This window comes from Balaenoptera ricei, chromosome 20 (genome assembly GCF_028023285.1).
Source record: "Balaenoptera ricei isolate mBalRic1 chromosome 20, mBalRic1.hap2, whole genome shotgun sequence".
Lineage (NCBI taxonomy): Eukaryota > Metazoa > Chordata > Mammalia > Artiodactyla > Balaenopteridae > Balaenoptera > Balaenoptera ricei.
In genome coordinates, this window is record NC_082658.1 from 58,477,952 (window position 1) to 58,491,987 (window position 14,036).

At 40.0% G+C, this 14,036-nt stretch overlaps 1 protein-coding gene across 1 annotated transcript in view; it reads left to right on the forward strand.

Annotated features, from left to right (window-relative positions):
* The window catches only part of DNAH9 (dynein axonemal heavy chain 9), a 301,984-nt gene that overhangs the window by 62,772 nt on the left and 225,176 nt on the right, over positions 1-14,036 (forward strand). Inside the window, exons 18-19 of the mRNA XM_059908564.1 lie at positions 7,148-7,370; positions 7,973-8,139. Of these exons, the coding sequence (XP_059764547.1) occupies positions 7,148-7,370; positions 7,973-8,139 (390 nt within the window). The remainder of the gene's footprint in view (positions 1-7,147; positions 7,371-7,972; positions 8,140-14,036) is intronic.

Sequence of the window (14,036 nt, forward strand, 5' to 3'; positions counted from 1 at the left end):
CTCAGCCCTTCCTTACTATTTTACATACATTTTAAAATCAGTTTGTAGAAGAAAAAATCCATTGGGATTTTGATTATACTTGCAATGACTATAGATCAATTTGAGGAGAATTGTCATCTTTGTAGTAATGAGTATTCCTAAGAACATGTTGTCTCTCCATTTATCTTCCTTAATGTCCTTCAGTGAAATTTTGTAATCGTTTCCTTTAAAATGATTTTCACGTCTTTCTTAAGATTTATTCCTTAATTTTTATTTTTTGTTTCCTAGTGTAAATGATATTTTAAAATCATATTTTCCATGGAAATGAATTGACATTTGCATGTCGATTTTGTATCAAGCAACTCTACTAAATAAGTTGTTAATTCTAATAATTCATCTGTGTACTCTCTGGGGTTTGCTATGTGCATAATCATCATCTACAAAGTTATGATAATTTTATTTCTTCCTCCTCAGTCTTTTTTTTAAAATGAGTTTTATCGCTGTTTCTTATCTGACCACACTGGCTAGGACTGTCAGTATAGCATCGAATGAAGTGGTGATGGTAAGTATCCTTGTCTTGTCCCCAGTCTTAAAGTGGATACTTTCAACATTTCACTACTTAGTATAATGCTCTGTGGGTTTTTTATGGCTTCTCTTTATCTGATTAACGAAGTTCCCTTCTAGTCCTAATTTGTTAAGAGGATTTAGCGAAAATGGATATAACATTTTATCAAGTGCTTTTTCTCACTCCATTAAGATAATTCTGGTTTTTTTCCCCTCAATATGTTAAAGTTGTGACTATATTATTTGGTTTCTAATACTGAACCAACCTAGCATTACTGAGTTAAGCCCAACATGAAATACTGTCTTTTTCAATATATTCATTGGTTGATTTTGTTTGCAGATATTTTATTTAGCACTGAGGTGTCTGTGTTTGATGAAACTGGCTTTCAGTTTTTCCTTTCTGTAACATCTTTGTCTGATCTTGCTCTGTGGTTTTGCTAGCTTCATAAAATGGGTTAGGAAGTAACCTTCTTGTTTATTCTCTGTAAGAGTTGGTGTAAGATTGAAATTCTCTGATCCTTGAAAGTTTAAATCTCCTATTGAAACATCTGGCTTGGTATTTTGCTTGTGGCAAGATTTTTACCTGTAATTTCTCTAATGTTTATAGGAATATTAAGGTTTTCTATTCCTTAGTAAGTCATATTTTTCTAGGGATGTATCCATTTCATGTAAATCTTCAAATTATTGTCATGAAATTTATATTATGCTCTTACCTGTTTAATCTCTACAGAATCTATGGATATGTTCCTTTTTAGATTTCTATTCATTTCTATTGTGCTTTCTGGCTTCTTAATTAATCTTCCAAGAGATTTACAAAGAACAATCTTATCAACCCATTGATCCTCTTTATTATAATTTGATTTCTATTTTGATAATTTATTCTTTTATGTTTATTATTTCCTTCTATTTTCTTTGGGTTTATTTTCTGTCCTTCGGCTAAGTTAAAATGTGTGCTTTGCTATTCACCTTGAGCCCTCTCTCTCTTTTAATGTAACACTTAAAGTTATAAATTCCCTTCTAAGTACAATTTTACCTACATCTCACAAGTCTTAGTAATAATTAAGCTCTAAATATTTTTAACATTCATTATGATGTGCATATATTTTTTTTTAATCTTAAAACATGGGTTCTTCTAGTTGCATTTCTGTCATTAATTTCTAACAATTGTATTGTGGTCAGAGAATGTAACATGTAATAACAAGCTTCTGAAATTTGTTGAATTTGGTCAGTTTTTATAAATGTTCTGTGCATATTTGAAAAGAATGTGTACTCTATAAATGTTGGGTATAATGTTCTGTGCATGCCTATTTGATCAAACTTGTTTTCTTCAAATCCACTATAACCTCGCTGCCTTTTTTTTTGTCTGCTTAATTTATCAATTACTGAGATAACTGTGTTAAAAATCTACCACTTTGATGGTAGAGTGTCAATTTCTCCTTGTAATTCTGTCTCTTTGTGTTTCATATTTTTTAAGGTTATGCTATGTGAGCATACAGCATTTGACTTTTTATATATTTCTGGAAAATTGAATCTTTTAGCCACACGTTAAAAATCTTTTATCACTAGCTATATTTCTTGTGTTAAAGTGTGTTTTGTTGTATATTAGTATAACAAAACCAATTTCCTTTGTATGACATTTGCCTGGTGTCTCTTATTTTATCCTCTTGCTTTCAGTATTTCTGTACCTTTATATTAGGAGAGATCTTTATAATTGGTATAGAACTGAATGTTTTATCTACCTTAATATCTTTCTTTTAACTGGAACGTTTTGTTCATTAATGTCTATTGTGCTATATTTGAATTCATTTGTATCATTTTATTGTGTCCTCTCTATTTGTTCTTCTTTTCTTTTTTTTCTTTCTTGCCTGCTTTTGGGTTGAATTTTAAAAAATATTTTCTTTTATTTTTCCTTTTTCTTATTCCATTTTTTCCCTTCTGCTAATTTGGATGTTGTGCTATCTAAGTCTTCTTTTCTAATAGCTAACCGTAGCTATTTTAAAAAACATTCTTAAAAGGAATAAACTAATCAGTACTGTTACTCTTTTCACAACCAATACAAGGACTTTAGTTTGATCTCAACCGTTCATACATCAAATTATATTCTATAATTCCAAGTAATTTCAGTTGTTCTCTGCTATTTATCTAAACTCCACAAATCATACTTTATTTTTATACACTCACTGTTTATTTAAATTTATCTACATATTTACCAATATCTTTGCTCATTCCATCTTCCTACATTGCAGACTCACTATCTGAATTGTAGTCATTAGAAGGTCCGTTAATAAGGTTCTTTTGGTAAAACTCTCATTCTTTTTCTCTCCAAATACATGTATTTTGCCCTTGTTCTTGAAAGAGTTGATATGTGGAAGAGAGAATTCTAGGATAACATATTTTCTGTAAGCCTACTGAAAATATTATTCCATTGTGTCCTGGCTTCATTTTTGGTGTTGCATCGTCAGCCATCAACTTAGGGTTTTTTTAATTAATAGAAATCCGTCTTTTCCCTGCAGCTAATTTTAAGATTTTTTTTCACTTTTGGTAATCTGCAGTTTCATACTGAAGTACTTATGTGAGGGTTTCTTTATATTAATTTCACCTTGAATTTGTTGGGCTTCCTTGATCTTATATTTGGTGTCTTTCATTAATTCAAGAAAATTCTCAGCCAAGATATCCTCAGAGATTGCTTCCTGCCCATTCTCTCTATTACCTCCTTCTGGACCTCTTAGTACACTTGTTACACTTATACACTTTTAAATATCCCCCATGTATTTGAATAATTTTCAGTTTTCAGTTGTTTGTCTTTCTTTACTGCAGTTGAATAATTTCTCCACTTTTATCAAACAACAGCCTAATTCTCTCTTTTAGTTTTGTCTAAATCTCTTGTTTAATCCATTCATTGAGCTTTAAATTTTAATTATACTTTCCATTTTTAGATCTTATATTTGGTTATTTTACAGTTTTGCTTACTCATTTTTATACCCTCCCGTTCTTTGCTCAAATTCCTTCTTTTTTATTTATTCATTTTTCAAGTTTCAGAATACATTTACTAGAGGATGATCTTAAGATAACTTTTGATTTGTCAGCCTAAAAATGGTTTGTTTCTTCTTGCCATAGATCAAAGTTAACATAAAGGCCTATGGAAAATTATTAGCTTCTTTCTACTGGAATTGCCCGCTAACATAGCACGGTATGATCATTTTTGCATTGCTAGAACACATATTAAAAGTTTCTTTTCACAAAATAATGCCATCACAGGCCATAATTTTCATGTTATCCACTTCAATAAGTTTTGTCACTTCTTGAATCCATCATTCGATACAAAGGTCCACACACTATCACAGATTCTGGGCATATTTGGAAAGCTGCTGAAATCACCTCCATTCCTGACTATGAGACAATGCTGAATTTATGCTTGAACATAAAGGCAGGTTGGGGCCAGGGTAAGGCATGGTGACGTGTTGAGAATGTAAGAGTTTATCTAGGCTTCTGAAGGGTGATTCCTAAAGAAAGCATTTCTGTACAAACTGATGTATCATACTTAAAAGGATGAAGTTGTTTTTCTTAGTGAATCTCGAATAGATGTCTGGGAAACTGCAGGGAAAACCTTTGCTCCAGGTATGTGGGTCAGAAATAGTAAAGCAAAGCACCTAAACAAGAACTCTTTTGTCTTTTGACATATTAAATATTGCTATTTTATATTCTGCACCTGAATTCCGGTATCTGAAATATTCACAGGTTTAATTCAGCTGTTTCTGCTGGCTCCCACTCATGGTGACTTCTTTCCTTATGTACTTTGTGACTTTCGATTATAAAATCATGTTCCTTGGAGAGTAATCCTTTGAGGATTGGATTCTTGTTGCATTCCTCCAGAAAGGATTTTCATTTGTTTCTGCCGGTCATCAAGGGACTCTTCCAACCCCAGACCACTTGTATCTCAACTTAACAGCAGTCCATCTAGTGCCATGGTTAATTCTGGCGAGTTTCCATGCTGTCCCATACCATGCAGCCTGTTTATTTCTTGTTCACCCTTAACAGCGTTGCAACTTCACACGCAACTTCCCATTAGCTTCCTCACCTTGAGTGGGCCCTAGGCTTGATCACCTGTTCGCCAGTTCTCATAAGGAATCAAAGTAGAAGCTCAAGCTCTCTGGGGTTCAATAGAAACTATCCTGTGAAAGCCAGCTTTGAACCTTGCTTACCTCCCAGGGTTCTTGCTTTCACTACATTTTCAGCTTCTGGAGATTCCTTAATTTCATGCCACCTTAGTGATGCATTTTTAAATGATTTTGAAATACGTGCTTAAGCATTTCTGTTGTCTTAGCAAAAGGGTCATTCATATTATCATGTACATCATACAGCTAGAAACAGAAATCCACATTCTCCAACTTATCCTCCAGTCAGGCCTTTATTAGACTGCTCAACTGAAACCAGTCTTGCCAAGAGCACCGATGATTTTCATATGGCCACATCCAATGGTGATTATCAGTCATCGTCTTACTTGTACCTCTCTGCAGTATTTGGTACAGCTGATCACTCCCTCCTTTCCAAACGTTTCTTCAGGAGACCTCACTTTCTTGATTTCCTCCTTCAAGGTCTCCTTGACTGGGCTCATCTCCTCCAGGACTCAAAATATTAGAACTCCTGAAACCTCGATCCTGGAATTTCATTTCTAGCCATAGCCATATTCCAGATGATATTTAATCTAACACTTTGAATAATCTGTGTGCTGATAACTACCAAATTTATATTCTTAGCCCCGTCTCTTAAGAACTCTAGACTTAAATTCAACTGCCTAATAAGTATCTCCGTTAGGTGTCTGGGAGGCATCTCAAACCTAACACATTTATTTATTTATTTTGACCGGGCCAGGTGGCTTTCGGGATCTTAGTTCCCTGACCCGGGATCGAACCTGGGCCCCGGCAGTGAACGTGCCAAGTCCTAACCACTGGACCACCAGGGAATTCCCTAAACCTAACATGTGTAAAACTTATCTCCTTCCCTCTTCTCCCTCCAAAAAAACCCCAGTCTTCCCCAATTCTTCCCCATCTCTTTAAATGGCATCATCATTCACCCCATTGCCAGGAGTCCTTATTGATTTCTTTATTCCCTCACACCCCTCCCCCAACCCATTAGTGGGTTTTATTGGCTCTACATGCAAAACTGCCCTGAATCTGACCACTCCTCATGTCCACCATCCAGGTCAAAGCCAGTATCTTCTGTCACCCAGACAACCACAATAGTCCCTAAATGCCCCCCGGCTTCTGTTCCTGTCTCCCCACCCATGTCACCATCACCATCATCATCACCGCCTCCAGCTGAAATCTGTTCTTCTCCATCTATAGTTCTTTTTGAAAACCAGTCAAATTATGCCCTTCTCCTACTCAGAATTCTCACACTTAGAATAAAATCTGAGCTTCTTATCATGGCCAATAAGGCCTCCCAGTGTCTGGCCCTTTCTCTGACCTCTTCTCCCTCGGTGCTCCCTTCTCTTCTCCTTATGCTTCTGCTACTCTGACTTTCCCCTTTTCCTCAAGAGAATCAAACTGAATCCAGCTTCAGCGCCTTTACTCATGCTGCCCCCTCTCCCTGGAAAGCTCTTTTCCTGTTTCTTTCTTGGCTCACTCCTTCATATTGTTTACATTTCTGCTCAAACATCACCTCCATAGAAAGGCCTTTACTGACCACTTCATATAAAATAGTTCTGACCTTAGTCTCTATGCCCTTATATCATGGCACTCATCACCATGTGAAACTGTACCATTTATCTCATTGATCTGTGTCATATTTATTTTTCCCACTAGAATGTAAGTTTCATAAGGACAGAGACTTTGTTTATCTTATTTATTACCCTATCCTCAGAACCTGGAAGCCAGCTAGGGCTCGTAATAGTTGCCCAATAAACATTTTTGAATTCAAGAATGAATCTCATTTAACTCTCACAATAACCAGTGAGAAAGAAATGATTTTTCCAATCTTATAGATGAGGAAACTGAGGCTCAGAGATGTTAAATGACTTGGCCATGGTTACACATCTAGTAAGTGTCAAAATTAAACCCAAGTGTGTATGACCTTAGAGGCCATAGTATTTATTTTCAGTTTTTTAAAAAATAATTTGAGATTCACAACATAATTTGTAATATATTTACTTTGAAATAATTTCAGACTTACAAAAAAATTGTAAAAATAGTACAAAGAATTCTCTTTTACCTTTACTCAACTTTCCCAAATGATATCATCTTAGATAACCGTTGGTACAGTTATCAACACAAGGAAGTTAGTATTGATGTGGAAGTAGTAACTTACTTAGTACAGACTTATTCACATTTCTCACCAGTTGTCCCAGTAATGCACCCTCCATCATGGAGGGCTAAGTCTTTGTCCTTTGCGACCTTGACACTTCTGAAGAGGGTCATATCTTACCATCAGGATGTGGAGAGTTTTCCATAATAATACCCTCAGGATATGCAGAGTTTTCCATAATAATACCATGAGGATGGAGAGTTTTCCATAATAATAGCTATTAATGTTGGGGGAATAAATAAATCTTCCTTTCAAGGAGTGAAAGGAGAATGGCTCCTCACATTCTGTTTGTTTTGCTCAGCTTGGCCGACCTTGAAACATTTATTAAAAACAGCGAGAGCGGCTTGCTCAAGAAAGTCGGAAAAGGAGATTTCCAAGGATTGGTTGAAATTATGGGACACCTTCTGGCTCTTAAAGAACAACAGAGCAGCACCGATGAGATGTTTGAGCCTTTAAAGCAGACTATTGAATTGCTGAAGACCTATGGACAAGAATTGCCGGAAACACTGTTCAGGCAGCTGGAGGTCAGTGCAAAGTTTATGTTTTCTTAATAAAAGAGATAGACGGAAAGTTTAGGGATTTCAGAGTGAGATGAGGTGGGTTGAAGTAAATGAAAAACAGGGCTTGGTGATAACTCAAGGTCCATGCTTTGGAGCTAAATGTGTCACACATATATAATGTGTACCACTTTCTTGAAACTCAATAAATATGAAACACTGTAACGCTGGACATATATGGGAGAACTGATGCGGATGATGTGTTTGGGTTCTTTTTCCAGAATTAGGGAAGAGCCGAATTTTTCATTCGGAGAACAAAAAGCAGGTCTGAGGAATGTTATGATGGTCTAAGAGGAGATGTGGGGCATAAAAGGAAATAACTAGGCACTCTTAGAAAATGAAGAAAAGGGCACGGGTTACTGGGTTAGAAGTTAAGGGCAAGAAGGATAGTGTTGAATCAGAAGTAGGTGATCGTCGGGAGAGTGGGCATCCAGGGAGCCGAGTCAAGGAGGGGTCGAACGATGCCACGGCATCAGAGCCTGGCATCGGGGCAGAGATGAAGACATCCGGGTGCGTCCAGCCTCAGGACTGTGGGGGAGGGTCTGACCACACTGAGGTCTCCTTTGCAGGAGCTGCCTGAGAAGTGGAACAACATTAAAAAGATGGCTGTTACCGTGAGGCAGCAGGTGGCCCCCCTGCAGGCGAATGAAGTGACCCTCCTCCGCCAGAGGTGCGCCGCCTTCGAGGCAGAGCAGCAGCGGTTCTGGGAGCGATTCCGCAGAGAAGCCCCCTTCAGGTATGCACCCAAGTTGCCACCACTGCTTCCCGGCCTTTAAGCACGGCAGCATCTTAAGTCACGGTGATCTCTCCGTGGAGTTCGCGTATTCCCGCTTGGGTCCACTGGTTAGAACCTGGTGCTCATGTTCACAGAGTACCGCTGCGGCCCGTGTGGGGTGAACAAAGGCTGTACAAATACTTAAGAAAAAGTCTAGAAGCTTCTGTGTCTCCAGGTCTATAAAGGGATTGTGTGTGGTAAGAGTACTAGGTTTTTACTAAACTGTTAGTATTCTAAATTCTCCCAGACTCCTGTTCTTTCGGTTTAAAAAAGTGGCTGATAGAATTTTAAAATAATTTTGGAAGGCATTTCAGTAGCCTAATGGCAGGATTTGAAGTGATGGATTTACTTCAAGGTGTACTTTCTCTGCTTAGTAGTTAGTTCTCAGGCTCCTCCCTACTTGTGGTCAGGGGTCTTTACACGAACAAAACAGCTGTGGGATGGGCAACACCCATCCACACGTGCCCACGTGCACACACACACACAAGTCCTTTTCTCAGGGGCTCACTGCCTTGGTGGAGAAATCTACAGGGTCTGCTCCTGGTCTGCTCCTCGGCGTCAGGGGCTCCAGCCAGGAGAACCAGCCGGTTCTGTGTCTGCTGACATGCCAGCTGAAGTGGACACTCTCCCCTCAGTCCAGCTCCGGGGTTTGCTTCTGTTTCCCTAGCTGGGCTTCCTGCTGGGTCTCTTCTGTAGTTTTGGAAGTCACTAGACTGAAAAATGCCCTATGTAAGGAGCAAGGAAGCTTTTTATTTTCAAGGGTTACTTACGGAAATCTGACATTGAGAGATACACGCTAAAGCAACAAACAAAATGGAAAAATAAATCACAGCTTTATCGGGAGGAAAGACAACATAATGATTAAGTACATGGACTCTGGATTTAACAAGACCGGTGTCTAATCTCAGGTTCACTACTCACTGCCTAAGTCAGGGCAGTCACTTAATATCTCTTTGCTTCAGTTGCCTCATCTGTAAAGCGGGGTTAATAATAGCATCCACCTCATAAGGTTGTTGATAGGATTAAATAACGAATCTTTGCAAGTTTTTAGCATAGGACCTGGCACTAGGGTAACCAGCCATCCTGGTTTACCTGGGACAGTTTTGGGGTTTTTTTTCTTTTCTTTTTTTTTTATTAAAGTATAGTTGATTTACAGTGTTGTGCTAATTGGGACGGTTGTGGTTTTAACACTGAAAGTCATACATCCAGGGAAGCCCCTCTATTTCAGGCAAACTGAGACTTGGTCACCACACCTGGCACACAGTAAGGGCCTACCTATTCTATTATTCATTCATCAAACATTTCGTAAGCAGCTACTGTCTCCCAAGCATTATACTTGGGGCTAGAGAGCACGAGATGAGTATGTCAAGAGGCAGGGGAGGACAGATATGTAAACTGTGCTTAGGATAAACGCACAACGTGGAGCTCTAAAGCATGAAAATCACCTGGGGTCCAGTCTGTCCCACAGACCAACTAAATCAGACTCTCTGGCGGTGACACCGGGCATCAGTAGTTTGTAATGCTCCCCAGATGACTCCAGTGTGCAGCCAAGGTAGAGACTGCCTCCCTAAGGGAAGTAACTGGTTCCCTTTTAAGCAATCATGCCAGGGCATACAACTCCAAATGAGTCTGTGTCCCTTTAGAACAAGTGCCTTAGGAGCCATGCCCTTGTTCCAAAGAAGCATCTATTGCTCAAAACATTTGTGGAACTTCTTTTGGGACTATTCCTTCAGAGTCTGAAGCACATTCTTTTGATTCTCCTTTGGGCATGCAGTTGAATTTCTGAAATTCAACACTGATCATACAGGGCCAAAGCTGGTGAGGCAGGCGCGCAATCAAGCTGGGTATTTCTGCTCAGTGCTAACAACATCCACACCTAAGGCAACAGCCACGAAGGTAATGACACTGATACATTTACATCATCTGTCTCTTTTTTAAGCAGTTTCTAAAAAGGAATTCCAAAGATGTCTGGTGAAATATCTTCCCAAAAAGACTCCTGAGACTGCCTGAACGGAACAGCACTCGTTTGCTGGTGTGTTTCTGTATGTCTATTGGAAATCTGGTATCCCTCCTTCCTAGTTACACCACATGTGTATATTGATCAGCTCTTGTTGTTTTTTAATTTGGTAGCTGCATTGGTTTTTCTTTCTTAGCACTTTTATTGATATCTATCTGCTGGCTGTGAGGATATTGCTACCCTTAACTGGGTCTTGCAAATTCACATCTGTTAATTTAACATGCAGATGAATCTTTGCAAGAGACTACTTTGAAAAGAACTGCTCACAGCAGTGTGGAAAGCCAAACATTACTGCAATTTTGATGTTTTTCCCTTCTTGTCAAGAAAACTATCAAGACTAGAGCAGAATTGTGGATTTATTGCTGAAGGGAATCTTCATGGGTGTCAACGCATGAGTTTGTTTCTTAGTTTCGTGTGCATGAATGTGTGTGTTTAAAATGTGCAGACACTGTGTGTGGCAAATGAGTTGAGTTCTGGTTCCTCCACTTTCAGATAAATTTCTAAAATGCATCTCTGTGAAGGCACGTTTCTGTTCCCGATTAGATTATAGGTGAAGCTCACGCTGATCTTGTCTTTGGGAGGAAAAGGAAAGTGCGTGTCTCATTTGGCCCTTGTAGTCTGACAGGTGCAGGATGAAGTCAGGTCATTGGGGGAGGTTCTTTCTTAATGTTCAAGTTGAGTTTTTCCTCTTCTTTCTGTTCTTAACTTGAAGCTGTATCAGCACATTCCTAGCTGAGCTCTCTCGCTTCTCAGTAATCGGCTAAACCATCATAGCCAGATTCAAGCCCTTCTCACACCTCTCGAAATTGGAGACTCATTCTCCCCTTTGAGTGACAGGGATGCAGCAAGCTGCTAGCGGCTCTCTTGCTCAGTTCCTGCCCTTGAGCACAGGCTTCCTGGCTTTAAGGAATGAATGCCGTGTTATCCAGTCTCCTTACCCACATCAAGACCAGGATAATCCAGGGGTTTCTGGGTCAAAGCATTTGATCCCTATAAGCTCCAGTTCAATGGAGACCATCAGTGTTTCCAGCTGGCCAGCCACCAGATTCTGTGAACGGTGGGGAGAACCTTCCTAAAGACCGCCTGCCATTGGGTGCTGTCCTGCATGACAACCAGCAAAGCAAGGCTTTCCAAATAGCCCAGTGCAGCAAACGTGAGGAAAGAAGGGCCTTCATCTTGCTTGTGCAGGGTCTCTTGTCCCTTCAAAATTTGGAGAAAAGAGCAGTATTAGTCATGAAATCTCTCAGGGACATATCAGTATCCTCAGACATGTCATTAGTTCAGCTTGACCCTGTTCTTGAAGTTAATCTGACTCACTCACATGAGTCAGGCTTCCGTAGAGCAGAAGAGGTTGTGTTCTCAACAGTGGAGTCAGCAAAAAGTGATTTAAGTGCTAGGATCTTCAGATAATACAGATTCCCTGACCTCAAGGACTTACAGCCTCAGGGTCAATTTCAAAAATGAGTAACCAGACATGTCCATTGGGGCCAACTTTAACGCCCACTGGGGAGGCAGCTCACAGCCCTCGCAGAAGCTGTGCTTCAGCCAATGGGCAAATGAGACTTAGCCATTTGGAAAAAAGAGAGGTGGACAGCAAAGATATTCCAGGCAAAGGAAGCAGAACATAGAGACACACAGGAAGACGAAAACAAACAGCTGGAGGACTGCATGTATGTGTGGCTGGGATGCAGGATGTGGGAGATGAGGATGGAGAGGTCCAGGTGACCAGGGCTTGACCATGAATGAGCACTGAGGAGTACAAGCATGAGAACAATACACATCATGGAAACACCAGTCTTGTGGCTGCAGAGGGCAGAGTGGAGCGAGATGGACTCAAGGTGGGGCCTCCATGGGGTGGTGGGTGATTGCAACAGCTGGGTGCGAAGCAGGAGGACTGAACTGAAGCTGTGGCAGTGAGCATGGGGGAGGAGGATGGACGTGAGGGAGACTTAGGAGGGAGAATCAGCAGGACTGAGTGAATATGGGAGATGAGCAGGGAGAGAGCCTGGTGTAATTCTCCATCTTCCATCTGGACCAGTAAGCTGGAAAAGGTATGTTCTGCTGCTCCTGAGATGGGGCCACAGGATGGGAAGAGCTGAAAGGTCACCAGGTCAGAGGGGGCGTGCTGAGTTTTATGGTACCTGTGGGGTATCAAGCACAGGTGTGTCACTGTTCCTTGTATGTGCAGGTATGGAACTGAGGTTGACATTTACCAGCCGCTCACTTCCCAAGAATTCATTTAAGTCACTTATTCCTCTCTTTCTCTTTGTGCCTATGTCTAGGGCAGGCCCGAATCTATACTTTTTCCAAGATCATGCAGATGAGCACTGTATTTCCATTTCTCTTAATTATAGTTTTATTCATCCAGACTTTCCAGGCATTTCTCTTTTAGATTAAAATACTTTTACATTATTATTTCAATTTCAAAGACTAACTACACCCTTTACCCTCCTATTATTTTCTTGTTCTCACACTGTATTGTTCCCCCAGGCTTTGGAGAACTGCTTCAAGTTTATTAGGCACATTAATCAGATCTGTGAATATCCTGACAGTTTGCACTAGAGCTTTGAAACAGGAAGAGGGTTACTTGCTCCCCTGTCTAGAGGTTCCTTTCACTACTTAGGTCAAATTAACTTTTATGTGTGCTCAGCTACAGGAAATGAAAGCCCACAGATTTAAACCATAAACAAAAATTATGCCACGGGGCAGATGAAGTTTGGAATAGGTTTGACAGATGATCACGTCCTACAAATATTTGAGGAACCAGTATTGATTCAAGGATGTTCATGTGCACTGAGGAAAGAAGAGTTAGGAAGATCATTGTCTTCTGTGTCCACAGCCCCCAACACTCTGATAGCACCTGTCCTATCGAATATGCCTGAATTTTATTCCATTAATAAATTAAACAGAATGTGGGCTTTTAGAATTTGTCTGATTTATACTAACACCAAGAAGCTAAATTCACTTTCCAAGTTCACTCTAATAAAGATAAAAAGTAGAACCAACACACTACACACTCCAACAATTAGTCTTTGGAGAGAATATGCAGAAGGAACCTTCATGCTTGGTAATCTTTCCTGCTGACCCACTTGCCACGAGGATGTTACATTTCTTTCCTTCTAGTTCTTTCTCTACTGCTCTCATAGAAGAGAAAGCTACTTTCCTATGTAGACAGAGGGCCCTCTTCAACTCTGAGAACTCCAACCCATTCTGAAACACTTGGGGACTGGACAACAGTGAAGACACACGGTGATATTCAGTCTCATTCTCTTAAGATGAAAATACACAATCAGGGCACATGAGCCAAAACTATTTAGATGGAACAAGTGGGAATCAAACATAGCAAGCATCAGAGTTAATCTGACACTAATTTAATGATATGCATAACTGTTATTGTGTTGCATGGTAATTAGGCTTAAGTGGCAAGCAGTTCAGGTAAATGACTTTAATTAGGATTACTTTCCATCCGTCAAGTCAAGTATTTCCAGAGACAACTGAGAGGAGAGACAGTTTAAGAAAAGGAGTTTGTATGTCATCCTCTTCCTTTTTCCCTCCCCTCTGTACCCCACCAACCAACACACACACACACACACACACACACGTGCGCGCGCACACACACACACACACACGGGATCAGAGGAAATGGCCAATTCTCTAATCACTCCTTTCCTCTCAACTTTCCCTTTATGTTGGAACCCGTGATACCCTATTCTGATTTTAGAGAAAGATGGTATTCACACTTAAGTCATGGTATCCCTGCTATCTAGCCTTCCATGCACACAGAAACAAGAAGATCTGAGACTGGTGATGGGAAGAAAGGATAAAGGGAGGCTGGGGGAGG